Source organism: Staurois parvus, unplaced genomic scaffold, assembly GCF_062004578.1.
Source record: "Staurois parvus isolate SC_StPar_1 unplaced genomic scaffold, SC_StPar_1.0 ptg000057l, whole genome shotgun sequence".
Taxonomy (NCBI): domain Eukaryota; kingdom Metazoa; phylum Chordata; class Amphibia; order Anura; family Ranidae; genus Staurois; species Staurois parvus.
In genome coordinates this window covers 27,693-53,701 of record NW_028317853.1, presented here as the reverse complement: position 1 = coordinate 53,701, position 26,009 = coordinate 27,693, and the positions used below count along the sequence as shown (strand labels likewise).

General features: G+C 47.7%; 1 protein-coding gene across 6 annotated transcripts in view; it reads right to left on the bottom strand.

The window, feature by feature from the left end:
- Window positions 1-442: 442 nt before the first annotated feature.
- The window catches only part of LOC149469915 (cyclin-dependent kinase 1-A-like), a 47,611-nt gene continuing 22,044 nt past the window's right edge, over window positions 443-26,009 (bottom strand). For 3 of the 6 annotated variants that reach the window (XR_016311462.1, XR_016311463.1, XM_089668375.1), the window contains 5 exons: window positions 20,832-22,124; window positions 18,764-18,913; window positions 17,266-17,446; window positions 15,885-16,016; window positions 14,798-15,235 (listed from right to left, as the gene is read on the bottom strand). Coding sequence is in view for 3 of the 6 variants with exons in the window: in XM_089668375.1 (XP_089524501.1) it covers window positions 22,079-22,124 (46 nt within the window). In the remaining 3 variants the exon portion in view is untranslated. Of the gene's footprint in view, window positions 619-14,797; window positions 15,236-15,884; window positions 16,017-17,265; window positions 17,447-18,763; window positions 18,914-20,831; window positions 22,125-22,426; window positions 24,310-26,009 lie in introns of those variants that run through there. The other 3 variants (XM_089668376.1, XR_016311464.1, XM_089668377.1) reach the window with 3 other exon arrangements.

The following is a 26,009-nucleotide window of genomic DNA, read 5'->3' as shown; positions in this document are numbered from 1 at the left end:
GACGGGGGGGCATGGGACAGGATCCGGGCAGTGGGACAGGTGAGGAGCAGTGGGACAGGAGGAGGAGCGCAGTGGGACAGGAGTAGCACAGTGGGACAGGTGAGGGGCAGTGGGACAGGAGGAGAGCAGTGGGACAGGTGAAGGAGCACAGAGGGACAGGAGGAGCACAGAGGGATAGGTGAGGGGCAGTGGGACAGTGGGCATGGGACAGGATCGGGGCAGCTGGACAGGAGGAGTGCAGAGGGACAGGTGAGGGGCAGCTGGACAGGAGGAGCGCAGAGGGACAGGTGGGGGGCAGTGGGGACAGATGGGGGGTAGTGAGACAATGTGGGGGACAGGAGGGGGGAAGTGGAACAGGTGGGGGGCAGTGTATCGGATTGACAGTGAGACAGGAGTGGGGAAGCACCAGTCCTCCAAGCACTTACCTGTCCAGCAACGGCTCCTCCAGATGGTGTCAGCATCACTCCAGGACGGCTGCCTGTCTCCCTTCTCCCCCAGGATCTCCGGCGGCAAAAGAGCGGGCGGGCTCCTCCACCCTGACCTCGTCCTCTTCTGCTTCCTCCTTCGCTGGCACCTTTTTGCACATCCAGGCACACTGACTACAGTGGCTCTGAGAATCTGAGTTACAATGACACTTTTAGTCTACTGACTCCAACGGTTAGGATAAACTGAGTGATTATGATATGAAGCTGTAAATAAATCCTCAATGAAGCAGATAACTTCAATAGCAGTTTATTTTTCTATATTGTAATGACAATTGTAAAGGCGATGTGTTAAACTGAACATACACTTAACTTTCAATAAAAAAATTATTGAAATGAAGAAGTGACAGCCACCATCTACAGAGGAGTTCTTAAAGTGTAACTGACTTTTGTCAAGGGGAAAAAAAAAACCCTGAAGGATCAGTGTAGCTTCTGAGGAATTTAAACTCGGTAGCTCAGTAGTCCCGTTATATCTTTTATTCTGTTCTGAAGAAGAGGTTTGGTTTACCAAGTCTTTTCCAAACTATTTCCTGAATAGGAGCATGTAGATTATAACCACCTGGCACACATTCGTAGGGGACTGTCTCTTGAAAAAAGTGGATTTTTGCATGCACCAGAAAATTTTTCTTGGAATCAAGAGAGACAGAACTCATGTTATACTAGATTTTTGAAAGAGCAGGGCCCTCAATCCCCTCATGTTTTGCATTGTATTGGTATTGTTCTGTCACGTGTTCTGTCCCCCTTTGTAATGTACAGCGCTGAGCGAACCATTGGCGCTTTATAAATACTGTATAATAATAATAATAATACTGCCACCTGCACTCAAGAACAACCCAATTTTCTTTGTTTGAGAAGAGAGCTATTCTTAAATGGGAGTGAACACCACAACTGCTAACAGGCCCAATGTAAAAAGGAACTGCTAGCAGCTCAAAGAGCTGCCCGAAAGACCTTACACCAAAAACTAGCATCAGAGGCAGAAACATTTACCTAGTAGAGAATGTGGGAACAGAAGACGGCGGGTGGCAGGGGGGGGGGGGGGGGGCGGGGGAGATAAATAAAAGAGGAAAGAGAAAAAAAAAAAAAAAGAATGCCATGGTGAGGTGGGAGGCAGAAACTACCTTTAACAAGGACCTCAATACCACCATTATCCCCCCAAAAAAGGGTTCTTTACATAAAGCCTTGCACAACCATGGTAAAAACTTCAAAGGACTCCCAACAGGCAAGAGATTTAAGAAGCAGTGGCAGGATGACTCCAGATATTAGCAGGTGCTCTACAACACTCATTCTAAGGTGGACAATGAGCTGCAGCCACTCTGCACAGGGGGAATGTCCTAAACCATGTCTACAATCAGACAAGTTGCAGCTACAGATTAAAAAAAGCAATGGACATAGGCTCAAGAGTAGGATGCAAGGCCTTGAGTACTCAAAAAACTGACAGCCGTAGCAGGTGAAGGTCAGATGATCAGAGGTGACCAGTCACTGTAGATGGGCAGCATGAACAGATTGAAGTTTCATGCGGCTCTTGCAAGGAGAAGCAGTAAAAGCATGGAGCTAAACACTTCAACCAAATGGCCATCACCACTCTGTCTCCCAGTGTTAAGCCCTTCCAACACTAAACCAATTGTGCTGAGGCTGACCAGCCTATTGACAGCAAGCATAGAGACAATGCCAACAGCCCTGGACTTCACTCTACAGCCAACTGAAAGCAGTAATAAACCCCAAAACCAATTTAAATATATTGCAGCTTACCAGTCCGCAAAGCGGTTCTGAAGGCTCGTTTTTTTATTACCTTCATGCATTGTGTGCATGAATGTAAAACAAAATCTTCAGTGTGTAGCAGCACCCACAAACATTTACCCGAGCCCCATCCCGATCCAGTGAAGTCCACAAGAGCCTCAGTTCTCTGGGGACTCACTCCTGATTGGCTGAGGCTTGCTATGGGGGCACCCAACAGGAGGGAGGGGACAGGAGTGTCGGGGGGGACACAAAAAGAGGATCTGGGCTGCTCTGTGCTAAACTACTGCACAGGGGATGCAAGTGACTTTTTTTTTTTTTAAACAAGTCTTTAGTATCACTTTAAAAATGATGGCTGCATCCATTTTCTTTTTAGGCTTTCCCCTTTATTCATTCTGGATCAGGAACAGAGACACCTTTGGACAGCAGTGTGGAGAGGGCAGTTTTGGATGCACTCAACTAGGTAGGACAACTTCTGCTTCAGACTGCCTGGTCGATTGCAGTGGAAATGGGAGTGGGTACCTGTCAGATGCTTCACAGGTCCCAGAAGACTGCCGGACCAATCAGGACGCGCAGTGGGCACCCAACTGTGAAGCCACAAGCTGTCACAGCCTGGTGCCCACAGTTGAGATGCCAGAACAGGGAGAAAAGGGACGGCGCAGGTGAGCACATTGCTGGACCCTGGGACAGGCGAGTGTGTGTTTGTTTATTACAAGTCAGCAGCTGCAGTTTTTGTAGCTGCTGACTTTTAACCACTTGCCCTCCGCTCTACAGCAGTACTGCTACAGGATGGCCCAGCTGCACAAATTTGCAAAATGTTATAATAGAAAAAAGAAACTTTTCTCAAATGTTTTGCTTTTTTTTGTTTATAGCACAAAAAATAAACACCCAATGATGAGTAAATAGCACCAAAACAAAGCTCAAATTTGTGAGAAAAAAAAAAAAAGATAAAATTTTTTTATGGGTACAATGTTGCATGACCGTGCAATTGTCAAAGTGCAACAGCGCTGAAAGCTGAAGATTGGCCTGGGCAGGAAGTGGGTATAAGTGCCCGGTAGGCAAGTGGTTAATATACACTTAAGGGGATTTATTTATTTATTTATTTTGCAAATTTATAAATGAATGAAATTAATTATGAAGAAATTTGATTTATTTTAATTCTTTTAAGTTTTTTTTTTTTTTTTTTTAAATAAAAAAAGTCAAATATGTTTTCAAAATTGTTGGTATTTTGTTTTGTTTATAGTGCAAAAAACCCCCCAAAAAATAAAAAAAGCACACACAGGTGATCAAATACCACTGAAAGAAAGCTCTATCTGTGGGGAAAAATTTGACACTCCATGACCGCGCAATTGTCTCTTAAAGTAATGCAGCACCGTGTCACAAAAAATGGCATGTCAGGGGGGGGGGGGGTAAATCCTCTGGAGGGCAAGTGGTTAAACACAAAAAAAATGACTGGAACTCCAGTTTAATTGGAACCCTGTGCCCAGATGTCACTTCCAGCCTAGCCCTGCAACACCCAGTCCACTGAGGTCCAGATGCAGTGAAATCCAAGGCTTGGTGGACAACATGCAGAATTGCTGTTACATACAAATTTTTTTAAAGACAGTTGTCTAGTAAGTGCTAATATTAAAGACCAGCTTATGCTCTTTGGTTATACTGCAACCTACAGGAGGATTGGGCACTAAAGGACAAAAACCGTCTCTCATGGGGGGCTGGGACAATGCATACATGCATGCATACACAGTAGTTACCTCTCTGTGGCTGTCCAGTGGCAGATATGCTGTGCACATACCAAAGAGAAAGGCCCACAAGGTCAAGGGTGCCACAATAGACCATGCATGTTCTACTTGTTTTTTGTAGCAAGAGCTTCAGGAACCTGCAGCAGATTTAATTGCCCTTTAAATTGAATTATACCAATGTCTCGCTTAGATTTCCCCCTCATTCCAAATGTGCTGTTGGCATAATTTAGAGCTTTATAAGGGCCACAAAAAGGAAATAGTGAAGTCTTATGGAGCACCTAAGTTTCCACTCTAAATTACAACAACGCATAGACTCCTGCTATTTCTGGGTAAATGCTTTTCCACTCCACTCTAAACTACAACGCATAGACTCCTGTTGATTTCAGAGCAAATAGTATATATATTTTTTTTTTGGTCTATGTTGATTAGTTCTCACCTCCTGTTGCACTCTTTTTGACTGTGGCCTGTGTCTGGTCTGTGAGAAACATCCCCCCTATTCATGTGATCAGTTCCTAACTGGGGTGGAGAAGAGTGCTCATTTGACCATCTCCCTATAAATTTAGATCAGCTCATGGGGGGTGATCACAAATCGGGGCATATAGTCACAGATGGGGTGCTGTTTCTGCATAAGTGCTGTTTGTGATAGAGTGCTAAGGAGCAGTTGAACACAGCAGTTTAAAGCAGAATAACTCAAGCAGCAGGAAGATACAAGAAACTCTACTGCATGTTGGACAGACTTCAAGCAAACACCCTGGGAAACATCTCTTACAAGTCTGAGTCCCACTCAGTGTACCTTTTAATATGTCCCCTCTACTCCTCCTTTTCATATTACTTTCCTGCTTTCCCAAAATCTCACTTCTTTACCCTTCTGCTCCACCCCAAAACTTGTACATCTCACCCTCACTGCTACCATCTCCCTACTACTGCCCTCATCACCTGCTGATACTTCACTCTCCTGCTGACCCAATGTGATGAACCGTCCCTTTGTGATAACATTTTGCCCTTTCTGTTCCAGTTTTCCCCCCTTTGTAAAGCTGTATATGTTTCACAGACATTCTACACTGTTTGTTTAGGGTAATTTGAACTTGTAGTCTTTCACTTCTAGTACAGTTCATACTGTATTGTTGGGTGTAGGGTTTTGTTGTGGGTGGGGAAAACCCGGAGCCAGGCTGTCTGGTGGGGGTGGGGATGAAGTTGTATATACTGAGCTGTGTTTAATAAAGTCATTCATTTTCACCCTACACAAAGTTCAGACTCCTGGTTTGGGGAAGGATTGCCTTTGAGCTCTAATACCTGCCTTGGCAGAGCACTGGAAGCCTTGCTGGAAAAGGGGACCATTGGCTGAGAAGCACTGCTCCGCACGAGGAAGCCCAGGGGGAACGGTTACGCCACAATTGGTTGGCAGCGGTGGGATCTTTCCTCATTGCGAGAAAGTCCAAACCAACAACTGGGACCCCATTCTTTTCATGGAGACGTCCCTGCTCAGCCAGATGGATATACGGGACCTCCGGAAGCCAACCCTCCAAAGCCTGCTTGTCGCTTGGGGAGGTATCGCTGGCTCCAAGACCAGGAAGGAACTGTTGGACGAGATTAGGGCCCTGGACCAAGCGGATTTGCATTCCACTTCACCTGATGCACACTGCGCTACACTGAAAGCAAACACTGCTCCGCCAGAAGTGAACTCTGCTTCACAGGGGGAGTTGGAGGAACAGAGCAGCTCATCGGCCCTGAAACGCCAGGCCCACTTAGCACCGTATGGAGACCCCTATACCATTCGGATTTACGACAAGAGGTGGAGTGGCGTTTGGCAGCGCTCCCACCTCTGAACAGATTTCCAAGGCCCTGGACGATGCCACCCAACTGCGGCTTTGTCACTCCCGGTCATCAACCGAGGGCTTGGTTTGGGAGGGGATTACCTCCCGCCTTCTCCAAACTGCAACCAGACCAAAGAAAATTCCCTACGCTGCTTTTAAAACTTTCTCGGAGGAGGATGGGGACATTGACAGCTTCCTTCAGGACTTTGAACGGTTGTGCACCATTCATGGTGTGGCAGCCCAAGACTGGGTCCCTATTTTGAGCAGCAAACTAACCGGTCGGGCTGCAGACGCATTCAGGACTGTACCCGACAGCTACTGTTTGGATTATGATTATGTTAAGGAACACTTGCTGGCCCGCTACGCTCTCACCGCAGAGGCGTACCGCTTAGAGTTTCGGCACTCAAAAAGAAACCCCAGGACACCTTCACTGAATGGGGATATCAATTACAACACGCTGCACGCAGCTGGGTCCGAGGGTGCCAGATCACCAAGCTAGAGGAACTGTTGCAACTGCTGTTACTGGAGCAGTTTTACAATGGACTTCCAGGGGATGTTAGACATTGGGTCTGGGACAAACACCCCCTAACCTTAGCCGACACTAGTCGCTGGGCAGATGAGTACCTGGACAACAGGAGGCTAACCAAGCCTGCCATTCCCCCTGCACCTTGTCCACAACCAGTGGTGCCCACTCCGGTCACCCGAGAATGCCTCAGACCACCCACAGCTTCTGACCCAAAGCGGTCTGGCCCACACTGTTATGGCTGCAACCAAACAGCGCACATCCGCATTCATTGCCCCCAGAATCCACCAAGGCCCCAGAGCAGCCAACCCCCTCGGGGCAATTCCAACCGACCTACCACTCCCTATAGGACCACCTGAGTGACACCGCCTCTTCATGAAGGAATTTTACCACTGAGGATGAAGACATCGGGGTCTTTCACGAGGCTAACCCTCTCCAGGCTGCCACCCCAAACAATCGCCAACATCACCAACAGGTTGTCCATGTTAACGGTCATTGGGCCCAAGGATTACGGGACACTGGGACCACACTCACCCTAGTCCAACCCCAAATGGTACCAGACTGGGCGGTCTGTGGCCGTACGGGTAGCGGGAGGCCATGTCTACCGGATTCCTACCGCAAGGTTTCATTTGGATTGGGGGGCTGGGGCCAGGGACGTTGAAATTGGAGTAATGCAGAAATTGCCAGCTGAGGTTCTCCTTGGAAATGATCTGGGAGTCCTGGTCTCCACTTTTGGCACTGAGACCCCTGCTGAAACTCATCCAGTCACCACTCGCCACCAAGCTAGAGAGCATGCTGCAGCTCCACCTGTCGAGGTTCTGGTAAGAGTCGAGTACCCACCCCCTGCTAAGCTTGTCCCTGCCCTGACCTGGTATTCCCCCGCTGATTTCGCTAAAGAAACAGCTAGTGACCGAACCTTAGACCACTATAGACGGAGGGCTGGAAGTGATCCTGGGGGATTGGGAGATGTGAGGTATGAGTGGGACCAGGGCAAGTTGTACAGGGTCCACGGAGGAGCAGGGGTGGGCGCTGCCCAAATACCAAGTACCGAGGAAGTATCAGCGTGACCTTCTCCAGATTGCGCATGATATTCCCCTTGGTGGGCATTTGGGCAAGCGACGGATCCTGCATCGCCTAACCCAGAGTTTCTTCTGGCCAGGAGTATTGGGGGACGTTCGGGACTACTGTTGGTCTTGTGAGGTCTGCCAGAAGGTAGGGAAGCAGAGAGACAGGCCCAGGGCCACTCTGAGGCCCCTACCCATAGTCGGGGAACCTTTCAGTCATATCACCGTGGACCTAGTGGGGCCCCTGAAATGGCATAGTCCCACAGGCAAGAATTATATCTTCACCATTGTGGACTACACCACCCGGTACCCAAAGGCCATAGCGCTGAGATATGTGCAGGCAGAAACAGTTGCTCAAGCCCTGCTGCAGATCTTTACTCGGGTAAGATTTCCTCGGGAGATCCTGACCGACCAAGCCGAGCTTACCCAACAACTTTGGAAGTTGTGTGGTATCAGACCGCTGTACAGCTCTCCCTACCACCCCAGACCAATGGGCTCTGCGAACGGTTTAACGGTACGCTGAAACAGCTCCTCTGACCGTTCACCATGTCCCATAAGGACTGGGAGCAGCATCTCCCCCACCTCCTGTTCACCTACCGAGAGGTACTGCAGGAGTCCACTGGGCTCTCTCCCTTCGAACTGATGTACGGCCGAAGGATTTGGGGACCCCTGCATCTCCTACGCGAATACTGGGAGGGAGCAGTAGCCGAGGAGAGGACCTCGGTGGTGGCCTATGCGCTGGAGCTCAGGGAGAGGCTACAACGGTTGATGACCCTAGTACGAGTCAACCTTGAGGCCGCCCAGAGCCGACAGAAATGGTGGTATGACTGGTCTGCCCGAGACCGAACGTTTCACTTAGGACAGAAAGTGTTGGCCTTGAAACCAGTCAGGCATGACAAATTACAGGCTGCCTGACAGGGCCCGTACCAAGTGGTGGAGCAACTCTGTGATACCAGGTACATTGTAGCTCGCTGTTCGAATGGAAGGATCCGGGAAAACCTTCCATGTGAATATGCTGAAACCGTTCATCAAACGACAGGAGGAGAGTATAGCTGCTATTTGCGTTCCGGCTACCGATGACGCTTCTTCTGCCGGGGGAACGGACAGTCCCAGCTGAGTGTAGCGGATGTAGATATCAGCACACGGCTGCCTCCCAAGGCCCAGGAACAGGCACGCCAACTGTTCCAAGAGCACCGAGGGCTGTTCTCATCTCTGCCCGGTTACACCACCACAACTGCCCACCAGGTAGACATGCAGGGGGCCTACCAAATGCCCGAGTCCATCAGAGAAGGGATGAGAAGAGAGATTAAGGAAATGTTAGATTTAGGTGTGATAGAACCCTCGGACAGTCCCTGGGCCTCCCCAGTAGTCCTGGTACCCAAGAAGGACGGAACCGGTTTTGTGTGGACTACCGCAGGCTCAATGACCGGACCGTGACCGATGCATACTCCATGCCCCGGATAGACGAGCTGCTGGACCGGATGGCCAGAGATAATTTTCTTACCACTATTGATCTCTGCAAGGGGTACTGGCAGATTCCGCTGGTTCGGACGCAGTACCAGTCGGCATTCATCACCCCCTTTGGCTTGTACCAGTCCAGGGTCATGCCGTTTGGGATGAAGAATGCCCCGGCTACCTTTCAGAGAATGGCAGATAGGTGCAGGAGAAGTCCTGCAATCCATCCAGCAGCTTATCTAGACAATATAGCTATCTACACTGATAGTTGGGAGGATTACCTCCAGGAAGCGCTTAATCGCATTGGGCAAACAGGGCTGACCATCCGACCAGACAAATGCCATGTTGGGGTGTCCGAGGTCCAATATCTAGGACATCGGGTAGGATGTGTGAAGCAACGACTGGCACAAGTGGCAGCGGTAGCAAATTGGCCCACTCCCCAAACCAAGACCCAGGTCCTTGCCTTCCTAGGCACTGCAGGGTACTACCGTAAATTCCTCCCCAACTACAGCACCATTGCTAAACCCCTAACAGATCTGCCCCGACAGGTTGTGTGGTCCCCAGTGTGAAACAGCTTTCCAAAAGCTCAAACATGATCTGATCCATGCTCCTGTTTTGGCTGCTCCTGATCCTTCTAAACGGTTTTGTGTTCACAGATGCCTCCACCTTTGGATTGGTCGCTGTTCTGAGCCAAATCAGGGACGACAGGAACGACCATCCAGTGGTCTACCTAAGTAGAAAGTGGTTACCCCAGGAGGTGGCCAACGCTGCTGTGGAGAAAGAGTGTCTTGCCTTGGTATGGACCCTCAAGAAATTGCAGCCCTACCTGTACGGGTGCTACTTCACCGTATTCACCGATCACAACCCCCTGGTATGGCTAAACCAGGTCTCCAATTGTCCCAATGGTCGTTTTCTGCGGTGGAGCTTGGCCCTCCAACTTTACAATCCAGTACCGACCAGGGAAGCAAAACGCCAATGTGAATGGGTTGTCCCTGCAAGCCGAGTTGGAGAAGTGATCCCCAGAACAGACCAGCCCTAAGCGGACCCATTTGAAGGTCTCGCCAGGTCTGGTGGGTGTTACACAACGGGGGGAGCCTTGTGATGAACTGTCCCTTTGTGATAACATTTTGCCCTTTCTGTTCCAGTTTTCCCCCCTTTGTAAAGCTGTATATGTTTCACAGACATTCTACACTGTTTGTTTAGGGTAATTTGAACTTGTAGTCTCACTTCTAATAGAGTTCATACTGTATTGTTGGTTGTAGGGTTTTGTTGTGGGTGGGGAAAACCCAGTGCCAGGCTGTCTGGTGGGGGTGGGGATGAAGTTGTATATACTGAGCTGTGTTTAATAAAGAGTCATTCATTTTCACCCTACACGAAGTTCCGACTCATGGTTTGGGGAAGGATTGCCTTTGAGCTCCAATACCTGCCTTGGCAGAGCATTGGAAGCCTTGCTGGAAAAGGGGACCATTGGCTGAGACGCACTGCGCCGTACAAGGAAGCCTAGACGGAACGGTTCTGCCACACCCAAACACCAGGACTGGAATGCATGTGTGCTCGTGTACATCCCGCTCCCATGTTACTTTCCTCACCCTTCTCCTAACCTCTGGGGATATCTCCCCAAACCCTGGTCCTCCAGTATTTCACCCCCACACCAGGCATCTTCTCTCCCAGGAATAGCCGCAATCCCCTCAATCTAACATCAGTCCCCATGCTCCCAAAAACCACACTCCCCTTTTTCATGTGCGCTCTGGAATGCCCGCTCTGTCTGTAATAAGCTCACCTCTGTCCATGACCTTTTTGTCTCCCACTCCCTTAACTTACTAGCATTTACAGAAATCTGGCTTCAAGCAGCAGATTTTGCTTCTCCTGCAGCACTTTCCTATGGAGACCTTCTCTGGACCCACTCACCCAGACCCAGTGATCAGAAAAGAGGTGGCGTTAGTTTGCTCCTATCCCCACTGACCACCTTTGAAGTCCTCACTATCCTTCAGTCTCTATCCTTCTCTTCTTTCGAGACTCACTGCACCCGGCTGTTTTCTCCCATTTCTCTGAGGATTGCAGTGATCTATCAGCCTCCTGGACCGGTGTCTCACTTTCTTGATGATTTTTCTTCCTGGCTACCCTACTTTCTTTCCTCTGAACTACCCACTATCATTCTCTGAGATTTTAACATCCCTATTAATGTCAACAACCCGGCTACATCCCAACTCTTCAACTCAACCTCATCTTTTGCATTAGCACAATGTATACAGTCCTCCACTCACTCTGATGGGAATACATTAGACCTTGTTTTCTCTCATCTTTGCACTCCCTGCAACCTCACAAACACCCCCTTTCCTCTCTCTGATCACAATCTCATCACCTTCACAGTGTCCTCATCTTGAAACACCTATCCCTCAAAAGCAGCAAATAATTACCCACAGAAACCTTCACTACTTGAACCCTGCTCCTTTCCACTCTGCAACTGACCAACTCTGACAGAATCTCTCCCCTGTCCTGCCCTGGCCACTGCTGTCTACAACAGTTCACTTTCATCCACATTAGACTCACTTGCTCCCCTAACTACACGAAGCATCAGGCCCCGACCGTTACAACCTTGGAAGACTGACGACACCAGAAATCTTAAACAACTGGAGCGATTGTGGCATAAAAGCAAATCTCAACAAGCATTCACCCTATATAAATCTGCTTTCTTAACATACAATTCCTCCCTTCATGCTGCCAAACAAGCCTACTTTGCCACTCTTATGAATACCTTGTCATCCAGTCCTCGCCGTCTCTTCTCTACTTTTAACGCTCTACTTTTTCCACCTCCACCCAATACCTCACTCACTGCTCACGAGATTGCAAATCATTTCAAAAACAAGATTGATGCAATTTGTACAATCTGCACAGACATCCATCCCACTTAACATACCTTATACTAAACCTCCCTCAACACTTTCCTCTTTTGATCTTGCTACTACCAAAGAGGTAACTAAGGTTTTCTCAGAAGCCCATCTCACCACCTGCCCCCTCACAACTCCTACGATCATCTTCTTCTGCCATCCTATGCTCCCTCACTCACATCTTCAATCTTTCCCTCTACTCGTGTCTTCCCCTCCCCTCTAAAGCACGCACACATCACTCTATACTTAAAAAGCCCTCCCTGGACCCCACCAACCTGAACAACTTAAGACCCACCTCCCTGCTGCCATTTACCTCTAAACTCTAAGAACGATTATTCAACAATCGCCTGAGCTCCTACCTCACTGACAACAATCTTTTTGACCCTTTACAGCAGTGGTTCTTAACCTGGGTTCGATCGAACCCCAGGGGTTCGGTGAGTCAGTCTCGGGGGTTCGGCGGAGGTGACCCACACCCGACTCATATGATTTGTGATGACATGCCCCGCTTGTCCATCATTGGCTGCAGGTGGTCACGCAACATTGCTTAGCCCAGTGGTCGGCAAGCCGCGGCTCTTGTGTGCCAGGCGCCCGCTCCCCTCCCTCCTCTCGGGCGGCAGGGACTCAAATGCAATGATTGGCCAGTCTCGCTGCCACTCACATCCTGATAGCCAGTGATTGGCTGTCAGGATGTGTGTAGGCGGGGCAGCGTGACGAACGTGAGAGGAGCTAGGCTCCTCTCACAGTCCGCCCTGAAGACCGGAACGGCGCGGGAATACAGCGAGAGGAACGCGCGGAGCAAAGGTAAGTGAATTGACACAGGGGGGACTTGGGGACTTAATATGGGGGATGAATTAATATGGGGAATGAATTACTATAGGGGGGATGAATTACTATATGGGGGATGAATTATTATATGGGGGATGAATTACTATATGGGGGATGTATTACTATATGGGGGATGAATTACTATATGGGGGATGAATTACTATATGGGGGATGTATTACTATGGGGGATGAATTACTATATGGGGGATGAATTACTATATGGGGAAGGAATTACTATAGGGGGGATGAATTACTATATGGGGGATGAATTACTATATGGGGGGATGAATTACTATGGGGGATGAATTACTATATGGGGGATGAATTACTATATGGGGGATGAATTACTATGGGGGATGAATTACTATATGGGGGATGAATTACTATATGGGGGATGAATTACTATATGGGGGATGAATTACTATGGGGGATGAATTTTCATACCGTTTGTTACAACATATCTTTGCGAGCAATCCTTTTCGAGGATGCTGGACATAAAGACGAAGAAAAGGAACAGACTTTGTTGCGTAAATGACATGAGAGTGGCACTTGCCAAGGTAATGCCGCGCATTTCTGAACTGGCCTCTGAAAGACAACAGCAGAAGTCACACTGATTTGCGGTAAATATTCATTATTTTGTTTTTGTGTGAAAATCATGTTTTAATGGTTTTGTTCTTTGTTCTTAATGGTTTTGTTCATTTTGTGCACCTATGTATAAATATATACCTATGTTTTGAATTTTAAAAATCATATTTTATTTTTCCAATTAAGAAGGGTTCGGTGAATGCGCATATGAAACTGGTGGGGTTCAGTACCTCCAAAAAGGTTAAGAACCACTGCTTTACAGTCTGGCTTTCGCTCACTCCACTCCACTGAAACTGCCCTACTAAAACTCACTAAATGATCTACTAACAGCTAAAACCAATGGCCACTACTCCGTACTCCTACTTCTTGACCTCTCTGCGGCTTTTGACACGGTTGACCATCCCCTCCTCAAAAAATCCACTCTTTGCCTCTGAGACTCTGCTCTCTCCTGGTTCTCCTACCTATCGCAGTGCTCCTTCAGCGTTACCTATAACGCTGCCTCCTCCTCTTCACTCACTTTCTGTAGGGGTCCCTCAAGGTTCTGTCCTTGGACCCCTTCTCTTCTCCATCTACACCTCCTCCCTTGGTCACTTGATAAACTCCCATGGCTTTAAGTACCATCTCTATGCTGATGACACACAAATCTTTCTACCCCTCACCTCACCCCTTCAGTCTCCTATCGCATTACTAACCTACTAAGTGACATATTGGCATGGATGTCACTCCACTTCCTCAAACTCAATCTTTCCAAAACTGAGCTCTTCGTATTCCCTCCAGCCCGTGCCCCCTCCCATGACTTCTCCATCAAGATCAATAACACAATCATCAGTCCCTTCCCTCATGCCAGAGTACTAGGTGTATTCCTAGACTCCCATCTGTCCTTTCAGCCCCAAATCCATTCACTGTCCAAATCTTGTAGACTTCACCTCCGTAACATCTCCAAGATACGCCCGTTCCTAACCTCGGAAACCACTAAGCAACTTATTCACTCTCTTGTTATATCTCGCCTTGACTATTGTAACTCCCTCCTCATTGGCCTACCTCATCGCAGGCTATCCCCTCTTCAGTCTATCATGAATGCTGCTGCCAGACTCATCCACCTTACTAACCGTTCTGTATCTGCCACCCCTCTCTGCCAATCCCTCCACTGGCTTCCCGTTGCCCAACAGATAAAATTCAAAACATTAACAATAACGTATAAAGCCATTTATAACTCTGCCCCAAATTACATCACCGATCTGATCTCTAAATATCACCCAAACCGTACTCTCCGCTCCTCGCTAGACCTCCTACTCTCTAGCTCCCTTGTCTCCTCCTCCCACACTTGTCTCCAGGACTTCTCCAGAGCTTCCCCCATCCTCGAACTCTCTATCCCAATTTATCAGACTATTGCCTACTCTGCTCACTTTTAGCCGATCTCTGAAAACCTCTCTTCAGGGAAACCTATCCTGCCCTCAGCTAATACTGGCATCTTCTACTCTTCCAACCAGTCCATCCCCACAGTTACTAACTTTTGTACCACTAGCCCCTCCCTCCTAGATTGTAAGCTCCATGGAGAAGGGCCCTCCTATCCCTCTTGTATTGAGCTGTATTGTCTCCCGTTATATTGTAAAGCGCTGAGCAAACTGTTGGTGCTATATAAATCCTGTATGGAGGAAAAAAAAAAAAACACCTGCACATATGTAGAATTATTGGTGAATAAAGAGCTTTATTAAATCATTACTTTGATTTTCTCATCTCTACACAGCTCTGGGGTCAATATTTGCAAGTGTTAAAGACAAGGTTTACATGTAAGTACTGTAAGCAACTGCAAAGCCTGCAGCTGCAGGGAGGGGAAAAAGACAAACACAGAAAAGACACATACAAATACATACAAATACATACACTGTAAAAATACTATGGATCACCACTGCTGTGTTATTTTTTTATTTTTTGTTTTTTTTCTTGTTTGTTTTTTTCTTGTTTTTGTTTATTTGTTTTTTTTTTAGAGTCCAGAATGAGCATCACAAGGTTAATTCCTTATCTGGTTGGCAGGAAGGCTTGACTTATCCAAGTCACCAAAGTATGGATGAAGTAAGGCTTTTCTAGCAGAAATTCTTTTTTGCCAGATCATAGTTGAGCATTTTCTGTCAAAAAAAAAAAGGATATATAAACTAAGAGTGTTGCAATCCAACTATGGATTAAGACAAGTTTCCTTGAATGGAGTAGGGAAGGCCTCAAAAGGTCTCAAGATAAAAAAAAAAAAAACAGACTAATTTCTACACTGAAATCTGTGTGTCATGATAAACTCGTTTAAATGATCTCCAAGAGTGATAAAGGGCATCAGGGATATAAAGTCGGTACCTTAAAGAATTCTCAATTACTACTTAACAGTAAAACATTTACAGGATACAGCTGAAATATAAAAGTTTAAGTTCCTCAGCCATATTGGAAAAGACATACCTAGGTCCATATTTTGTAAAGAACAATAGAAATACTCAGTGTATATGAGGGGAATCACCTGGAATACTATTCATGCCTCATAGGACATTTTTGCTAACAATGCCTGGGGATAGAGAACTTTAAGACAAAATTTTACTATTGACTTTGCATTTGTTTTTAAAGACGAGGTTTATAATGTCCAGCGTGCAGAACTGGATTTTCACTAACATGTATGTTCTGCTGATTATGAAGTGTCCCATTTGTCCCTTTATAGAACATTAACTTGAAACTGCTATCTGGTCAGACTGCATTGTCTACAAGACATGCTCCTGCACATGAGAATATATTACTTACAGCAAGCAAGTCCAGGCCATCTTTATCAATGTTTTTCACATTAGCAGCCAAGTTGCCTCCTTTCCATTTTGGAAATGTATTCTTGTAGCGAATCCACATCTGGCCAGACTTCATTGTTGGGTGTTCCTAAAGCTTTGTGGAAAAGGTGTGTTAACCAATGTATGCATATAAGTTTTAAAAGCGATTAAACAGATACATTTTCCAAAATGTACAGCAGTGGTTAAGAGTTAGAACACCTAATGTTGATATTTTAGCAGTTAGCCTCTAGCTTCCCTGTGTGCCAACACAACAGCAAGCTTCCCTGTCACAATGTCCTGTTCCTTCGCACATTTGTGTTCCAGCTACTTCTATTATACATCATCATTATTATATCATCATTATCTCCTAGATTGTAAGCTCGAAAGAGTAGGGCCCTCGATCCCCTCATCCTTTGCATTGTATTGGTATTGTTCTGTCACATGTTCTGTCCCCCTTTGTAATGTACAGCGCTGAGCGAACTATTGGCGCTTTATAAATACTGTATATTAATAATAATCATCATCATTAGGTGACAAGCCCATGTGCAGCTGCTAAATACCATTGTTAGCCCCCTGCAGGGGCAGACTGACCATTTGGGAACTCGGGCACTGCCCGAGGACCCAGGGTCAGTAGGGGGCCCCATGAGATGCCCCGGTACCTTTTTCATAGGCTTTTTTGACTTTGGGCAAGGACACAGGGGCCCCATGATCCCCTATTGCCCCGGGGCCCCATGAGTAGTCAGTCCGCCCCTGTTCCAGCTACTTCTATTATACATTATTAGGTGACAAGCCCATGTGCAGCTGCTAAATCCCATTGTTAGCCCCCTGCAGGGGCAGACTGACCATTTGGGAACTCGGGCACTGCCCGAGGGCCTGGGGTCAGTAGGGGGCCCCATGAGACGCCCCTGGTACCTTTCATAGGCCTTTTTGGGTGTGGTTTGAGTGTGGGAGAGGACACATGGGCCCCATGATCCCCTATTGCCCGGGGGCTCCATGAGTTGTCAGTCTGCCCCTGGCCCCCTGTCATTCTATGACACAGCGGCTCAGTGTTGTGAATGTTAGGAGGCGCTCCTGCTCTGCTCCACAGGTTTGACACTTCAACTTTTCTTGTGTACATTTGATTGCAACTTTGTTTCTCTCCCCTAGACTGCTGATCCCTTTCTGTTCACTGCTACAAATCTCTTTCCTTATACAACTTGACCCCCTCCCCCCACACTGTCATCACCTATTCCCTCTGCAAATCTATATATCACTGCTCAACTCTTTGTTTAACTAGATCAGTAAATAAATAGTTAATGTGTCCAATTTCCAATCACCTACAGCTCAAATCTAGCATTATTATAAGATTCCTGATTGTATCTCACCGCCAGTCTGATTGCATTCACAATTCCTGGTCAGTTCCATTGCCTTGTGTATAATAACCTTGAGGGCCAGTTCACAGGACATGCGTTTGAGTTGTTTTTTCTGCATCCAAAACACACAGAAAGTAGGGGATATGGTTGTCAATGTCATAGTTCACATCAGCTCTTGCAGTTCCAGTGCTTTCTGAATGCAGGAGATAAAAAAAAAAAAAAAAGACCAGGCTGCATTTTTTTCTGCACAGAACTGTACTGTAACATGGTAAAAACGCATCAAAAATGCAACGGAAAGTACACGTCCCTAATTAAATAGAGAAAGAGGGGGAAAAATGAACGGATAGTCGAAAATCCATCAAAAATGCACCAGAACATGTAAAAAAAAATAATGCACATGCAAAAATGCATCTAGACTGTTTCTATAGTGTGAGCTGGCCATTAGGAATTTGTTCACACCATTTGTGGTGCAGAAAGGCATGCAAGAGCACAGCAAAGAAACGCAATTCCCATTGCAGGAGTGCAGGCACCATGAATACTTAATTGCACCTCCACACATCAAGTAAACAGATGCATTCACAGCCACCAAAACACAAACCAAAGTACTGGGCAGCACAGTGGCTAAATGGTTAGCACTTCTGCCTGGCAGTACTAGGGCCGTTGGTTTGTATCCCAACCATTGCACCACCTGCCTGGAGTTTGCATGTTCTCCCTGTGCCTGCGTGGGTTTCCTCCGGGTCCTCTGGTTTCCTCCCACACTCCAAAGACATGCTGGGAGGTGAATTGGCTCCTGTCTAAATTGTCCCTAGTATGTGTATGTATGAATGTGAGTTAGGGACCTTAGATTGTACACCCCTTGAGGGTTAGGGACTGATGCGAATGTACTATATATGTAAAGCGCTGCGTAAATTGACGGCGTTATACAAGTACCGGAAATAAAATAATAAATAAAAGTACTGTATGGTTAGGTGACAATTAAAATACGACTGCAGTATTTTTGCATGTACCCACACATTAGGCAGCCCATTGAATTAAATGGGCTGAGGGGAAAAAAAAAAAAAAAGGAAAAAAAAACACCACATTCACACAGGTCCCCTGGCCTGGATCACATGAATGAGTGGTATGGGGAAGTGGCCCTGAATGCTCACTGTGTTCAGGGCTGTACACCTGCACCCATATGCCTGTCAAATTACGACCTGCAGCATTTCCATAGTGTAACTTAGGTTGCTCCAAGTGGCTCCAGCCACATAAACCACTGATGCACACTCCACAGCACCCATGTGAATGAGCCCCAAGACCTCAATTACACACAATTTCTTAACTCAATACAGTTTTAGAATTTGGATTTAATAGGAATGTGGTTGAGATTGTGTCCATTAATAAAGTTTGTGTATTTTTAACATAAATATAATTGATATTTTCTCTGGTGGGTGGGTGGCGGGTGCGCGCCTGTCAGATGTCACGGGGCCCCGTACAACCTAACAGTAGACACACAAAAAAAAAAGCACACCTGTGGCGGAACCGATCCACCTGGGCTTCCACGTGCAGAGCAATGCGTCACACCCAATGGTCACCTTTTTCGGCAAGTCTTCCAGCACTCTGCCAAGGCAGGTATTAGAGCTAAAAAACAATCCTTCCCCTAACCACGATTCGGAACTTCCTGTAGGGTAAAAATGAAAATGACTCCATTAAACACAGCTCAGTATATACAGCTTCAACCCCACCTGACAGCCTGGCACTGGAACAGGGGTCAGCAAGTTAAGTGTCATTGGTGTCAGTGGGAGGATTAGTGCCCCATCGTTGGTGTCACTGACACCAACGATGGGGCACTATTGCTCCCCCCCCCACTGACACCAACGATGGGGCACTATTCCTCCCCCCCACTGACACCAACGATGGGGCACTATTCCTCCCCCCCCACTGACACCAACGATGGGGCACTATTCCTCCCCCCCCACTGACACCAACGATGGGGCACTATTCCTCCCCCCCCACTGACACCAACGATGGGGCACTATTCCCCCCCCCCACTGACACCAACGATGGGGCACTATTCCTCCCCCCCACTGACACCAACGATGGGGCACTATTCCTCCCCCCCACTGACACCAACGATAGGGCACTATTCCTCCCACTGACACCAATGGGTCAGGAGCAGTCAAAACAGGAGCATGGATCAGATCATGTTTGAGCTTTTGGAAAGCCGTTTCACACTCTGGGGACCACACAACCTGTCGGGGCAGATTCATCCGGGTCAGATCCGTTAGGGGTTTAGCAATGGCGCTGTAGTTGGGGATGAATTTACGGTAGTACCCCGCAGTGCCTAGGAAGGCAAGGACCTGGGTCTTGGTTTGGGGAGTGGGCCAATTTTCTACCTCTGCCACTTTTGCCAGTTCCGGTCGTCGCTTCCCACATCCTACCCAATGTCCTAGATATTGGACCTCGGACACCCCAACATGGCATTTGTCTGGTCGGATGGTCAGCCCTGCTTGCCCAATGCAATCAAGCACTTCCCGGAGGTGATCCTCCCAACTATCACTGTAGATAGCTGTATCATCTAGATAGGCGCAGGAGAAGTCCTGCAGTCCATCCAGCAGTTTATCTGCCATTCTCTGAAAGGTAACCGGGGCATTCTTCATCCCAAACGGCATGACCCTGGACTGGTACAAGTCGAACGGGGTGACGAATGCCGACTTTGGTACTGCGTCCGAACCAGTGGAATCGGCCAGTACCCCTTGCAGAGATGGATAGTGGTAAGAAAATTACCTCTCGCCATCTGGCCCAGCAGCTCATCTATCCAGGGCATGGGATATGCATTAGTCACTGAGCCTGCGGTAGTCCACACAGAACCGGACGGTTCCGTCCTTCTTGGGTACCAGGACTACTGGGGAGGCCCAGGAACTGTCCGAGGGTTCTATCACACCTAAATCTAACATTTCCTTAATCTCTCTTCTTATCCCTTCTCTGATGGGCATTCGGTAGGCCGCCTGCTTCAGGGGGGCCTGACCCTGCGTGTCTACCCGGTGGGCAGTTGTAGTGGTGTAACCGGGCAGAGACAAGAACAGCCCTCTTGGAGCAGTTGGCGTGCCTGTTCCTGGGCCTTGGGAGGCAGCCGTGTGCTGATATCTACATCTGCTACACTCAGCTGGGACTGTCCGTCCCCCGGCAGAAAAAGCATCATCGGTAGCCGGAGCGCAAATAGCAGCTATACTCTCTTCCTGTCGTTCGATGAATGGTTTCAGCATATTCACATGGAAGGTTCGCCGGATCCTTCCATCCGAACAGCGAGCTACAATGTACCTGGTATCACAGAGTCGCTCCACCACTTGGTACGGGACCTGCCAGGCAGCCTGTAATTTGTCATGCCTGACTGGTTTCAAGGCCAACACTTTCTGTCCTAAGTGAAACGTTCGGTCTCAGGCAGACCGGTCGTACCACCATTCCTGTTGGCTCCGGGTGGCCTCAAGGTTGTCTCGTACTAGGGGTCTAAGGTCTGGTCACTGGCTGTTTTAGCGAAATCAGCGGGGGAATCCCAGGTCAGGGCCAAGCTCAGCAGGGGGTGGGTATTCAACTCTTACCGGAACCTCGGCAGGTGGAGCGGCAGCATGCTCTCTCATGCTCTCAGGGGTCTCGGTGCCAAAAGTGGAGACCAGGACTCCCAGATCATTTCCAAAGGAGAACCTCAGCTGGCAAGCTCTGCATTACTCCAATTTCAACGTCCCTGGCCCCGGCCCCCCCATCAAGATGAACCCTTGCGATAGGAATCCGGTAGACATGGCCTCCCGCTACCCGTACGGCCACAGACTGCCTGGTCTTGGCCCAGTCTGGTACCATTTGGGGTTGGACTAGGGTGAGTGTGGCCACAGTGTCCCGTAATCCTTGGGCCCGATGGCCGTTAACATGGACAACCTGTTGGTGATGTTGGCCATTGTCCGGGGTGGCAGCCTGGAGAAGGTTAGCCTCATGAAAGACCCCGATGTCCTCATCCTCAGTGGTAAAATTCCTCTATGAAGAGGCGGTGTCACTCGGGCGGTTCTGTAGGGAGTAGACAGAGGCTCGGCCATAGGGAGTGGTGGGTCGGTTGAAAGTGCCCCGAGGGGGTTGGCTGCTCTGGGGCCTTAGTGGACTCCGGGGGCAATGAATGCAGATGTGCCCTGTTTGGTTGCAACCATAAGAGCGTGGGCCAGACTGCTTTGGATCAGAAGGTGTGGGTGGTCTGAGGCATTCTCGGGTGACCGGAGTGGGCACCACTGGTTGTGGACGAGGTGCAGGTGGAATGGCAGGCTTGGTTAGCCTCCTGTTATCCAGGTACTCATCTGCCCAGCGACTAGCGTCGGCTAAGATTAGGGGGCGTTTGTCCCAGACCCAATGTCTAACATCCCCTGGAAGTCCATTGTAAAACTGCTCCAGTAACAGCAGTTGTAACAGTTCCTCTAGTTTGGTGATCTGACACCCTCAGACCCAGCTGCGGGCAGTGTGTTGTAACGGATGTCCCCATTCAGTGAAGGTGTCCTCGGGTTTCCTCGAGTGCCCGGAAATTTAAGCGGTACGCCTCTGCGGTGAGAGCGTAGCGGGCCAGCAAGTGTTCCTTAGCAAAATCATAATCCAAGCAGCAGCTGTCAGGTACAGTCCTGAATGCGTCTGCAGCCCGACCGGTTAGCTTGCTGCTCAAATTAGGGACCCAGTCTTGGGCTGCCACACCATGGATGGTTGGTGGTTTGGACTTTCTCCGCAATGAGGAAAGGGCTTCCACGTGCGGAGCGATGCGTCACACCCAATGGTCCCCTTTTTCGGCAAGTCTTGCAGCTCTTTGCCAAGGCAGGTATTATAGCTCAAAAACAATCTTTCCCCAAACCACGAGTTGGAACTTCCTGTAGGGTGAAAATGAATGACTCTTTATTAAATATACAGCTTGAACCCCACTAGACAGCCTGGCATGGGGTTTTCCCCACCCACAACAAACCCTACAACCAACAATACAGTATGAACTCTATTACAAGTTCAAATTACCCTAAATAGACAGTGTAGAACGTCTGTCTACATAACAGCTTTACAAAGGGGAGAAAACCAGAACAGAAAGGGCAAAATGTTATCACAAAGGGACGGTTCATCACAACACCCCTGTTAAAATGTCCAGTTTCTGTAATGTAGAAAAAAGAAGGAGACAAAGAAATCATGTCAGAACGTTTTCCACCTTTAATGTGACCTATAAAAACTGTACAACTCAATTGTCATGGTCCACAGAGAGCTTCCAAAGCATCATAGGGATCGGATTGTTAAAAGATATCAGTCAGGAGAAGGGTACATAAGAATTTCAAAGGCATTAGATATACCATGGAACACAGCGAAGACAGTCATCAAGCGGAGAAGATATGGCGCAACAGTGACATTACCAAGAACTGGATGTGACGTGAGTGACTTTTGGGAGTGGGGGGACCCCTGTATCATCTTCCCAAATTCTTATGTTTAACACACCCTGTGCCTGTTAAGGGGTACAGGGTGTGAATGGGAATGTGTATTGGTGTGTTGTGCTTTGTTCTCTGACATGTGGCTGTCCATTGTCCTCTGCCATGTGCTGCATCCCATTGTTGTGTCTTGGTTGTGTGTGTGTGTGTGTGTGTGGGGGTGCGTTTCCTGAAGCCCTTCCCACTGATGGGGCAGGCTGATGATGTGTTTCCTGTCCCTGGTTGTGTGTGTGTAAGAATAAAAGAGTTTACTTCCTGTCTTAAGAAGCGTCTGGTGCTGTCTTAATTTCCTGCATGATCAGCGGGTGGTGTCCAGGGATTTGTGTTCGGACAGGGAAGCTGCAGTATAACGGAAAATACCCAAGTGCGGTCTGGGGTCCAGTTTCTGTTACACTGGATGTCCCTCCAAAATTGATGAAGACAAGAAAACTGTTCTGGGAGGCTGCTAAAAGGCCTACTGCAACATTAAAGGAGCTGCAGGAATATCTGGCAAGTACTGGCCGTGTGGTACATGTGACAACAAACTCACGTATTTTTCATACGTCTGGGCTATGGGGTTGAGTGGCAAGATGAAAGCTTGTTCTTAAGAAAAACATCCAAGCCCGCCTAAAAATTTTGTAAAAAACACATCTGAAGTCTCCCAAAAGCATGTGGGAAAATGTGTTATGGCTAAAAAGTTCAACCTTGGTTTTATCAGACCATATTTCCAATATGTTTGGCACAAAAACACACACACACACACACACTAAACAAAATCAAAAGAACACCATACACACAGTGAAGCATGGTGGTGGAAGTATCATGCTTTGGGGCTGTTTTTCTTCAGCTGGAACTGGGGCCTTAATCAAGGTAGAGGGAATTATGAACAGTTCCAAATACCAGTCAATATTGGCACAAAAACTTCAGGCATCTGCTAGAAAACTGAATATGAATAGGAACTTCAACTTTCAGCATGACAACGACCTACAGCATACATCCAAATCAAAGGAATGATTTCACCAGAAGATTCAAGCTTTGGAATGGCCCAGCTAGAGCCCAGACCTGAATCAGACGGAAAATCTGTTGGGTGATCTGAAGAGGGCTGTGCACAGGAGATGCCCTCACAGCAATCTGAAAGATTTTGAGTGTTTTTTGCAAGGAAGAGTGGGCAAATCTTGCCAAGTCAAGATGTGCCATGCTGATAGACTCATACCCAAAAAGACAGTGCTGGAATCAAATGAAAAGGTGCTTCAACAAAGTATTAGTTTAAGGGTGTGCACACTTATGCAACCATATTATTTTAGTTTATGTTTACTTCCCTCCACAATGTACAATGTAAAGTAGTGAGTGTACAGCTTGTATAACAGTGTAAATTTGTTGTCCCCTCAAAATAACTCACACAGTCATTAATGTCTAAACCGCTGGCAACAAAACGTGAGTACACCAAATTGGGCCCAATTAGCCACTTTCCCTCCCCAGTGTCATGTGACTCAGTGTTACAAGGTCTCACGTGTGAATGGGAAGCAGGTGTGGTAAATTTGGTGCTCTCACTCTCTCATACTGGTCACTGGAAATTCAACATGGCACCTCATGGCAAAGAACTCTTGAGGATCTGAAAAAAAAAAAAAAGAATTGTTTCTCTACATAAAGATGGCCTAGACCGGGTGTCTGCAACCCGCGGCTCTTTTTCACCTTGGCTGCGGCTCCGGAGCACACTGCCCACCAGGTGACAGGCAATAGGGTCTTCTGTGTGCCGGGCACCTGCTCCCCTCCCTCCTCTCGGGCGGCCGCCCCAAAAGTCAGGACTCTGCAGCTAGCCCAGCAATGGGCAAACTACGGCCCGGCGGATCTTTTAATCCGGCCCGCGGAGCGTGGCAAACATTGGCTGTCAGGATGTAGGCGGGGCAGCGTGACGAACTCCTCTCCTCTCACAGTCCGCCCTGAAGACCGGAACGGCGCGGGAACACGGCGAGAGGAACGCGCGAAGCAAAGGTAAGTGAATTGACACAATATGGGGAATGAATTACTATATGGGGGATGAATTACTATATGGGGGATGAATTACTATATGGGGGATGTATTTTCAGTTTTAAAAATGTGGCTCTCAAAATAAATTTCAATCGTGGTTTTGGCGAGATTTGGCTCAGTTGAAAAAAAAGGTTGCCCACCACTGACCTAAGGCTATGATTGTGATTATGACGATACACTGTGGCCCTGATTAACCCTTTGCTTACTGGGCCCTTAAACCCCCTTCATGACCAGAGCGCTTTTTGCAATATATGCAGTGTCGGATTTGTTTTAAATGTTGCAATGGTTTTGCGGCTCCCAGTCTTTTTTTCCCTTTCGGAAACGGGTCCAAGTGGCTCTTTATGTCTTAAAGGTTGCAGACCCCTGGCCTAGACCATGAAAATGAGCTGCAGCACAGTGGCTAAGACCATACAGCGGTTTAACAGGACAGGTTCCACTCAGAACAGGCCCTGCCATGGTCGACCAAAGAAGTTGAGTGCACGTGCTCAGTGTCATATTCAGAGGTTGTCTATGGGAAATAGACGTACAAGTCCTGCCAGCATTGCTGCAGAGGTTAAAGGGTGGGGGTCAACCTGTCAGTGCTCAGACCATATGCCGCACACTGCATCAAATTGGTCTGCAGATGATGCACAAGAGAGCCTGCAAACAGAAACCATGTCCTGTGGTCTAATGAGAGCAAGATAAACTTATTTGGTTCAGAAGGTGTCAAGTGTGTGTGTGGCGTACAAAGACAAGTGTGTCTTCAGAAATGTAACATGTTTAAATTAAACACATAGGGTCGATTAATATGAACATGGTTGAAATGAATTATAGATATTTAACCAGGGTAAATTAGGGGGTTTTGGATGGGGGGGGGGGATGGGAAAGCAAAATCTCTGGGGCATGATTGTATTTTGGACGTAAATGTTATTTTGACGTGCTTTTGTGAGAATAAAAGTTTAATAAAAGGATTTGGGGAAAAAAAAAACAAAAAACACACACGTGTGTCTTGCCTACAGTCAAGCATGGTGGTGGTCTGGGGCTGCATGAGTGCTACCGGCACATACCGTTCGTTGAGGGAACCATGAATGCCAACATGTACTGAAGCATACCTACAGTATCTCACAGAAGTGTCCAAAAAACCGCCCTCCCTTTTTCATGTGTGCTCTGGAATGCCCGCTCTGTCTGTAATAAGCTCACCTCTGTCCATGACCTTTTTGCTCCCTTAACCTACTAGCAATTACAGAAATCTGGCTCAAAGCAGCAGATTCTGCTTCCCCCGCAGCACTTTCCTATGGAGAACTC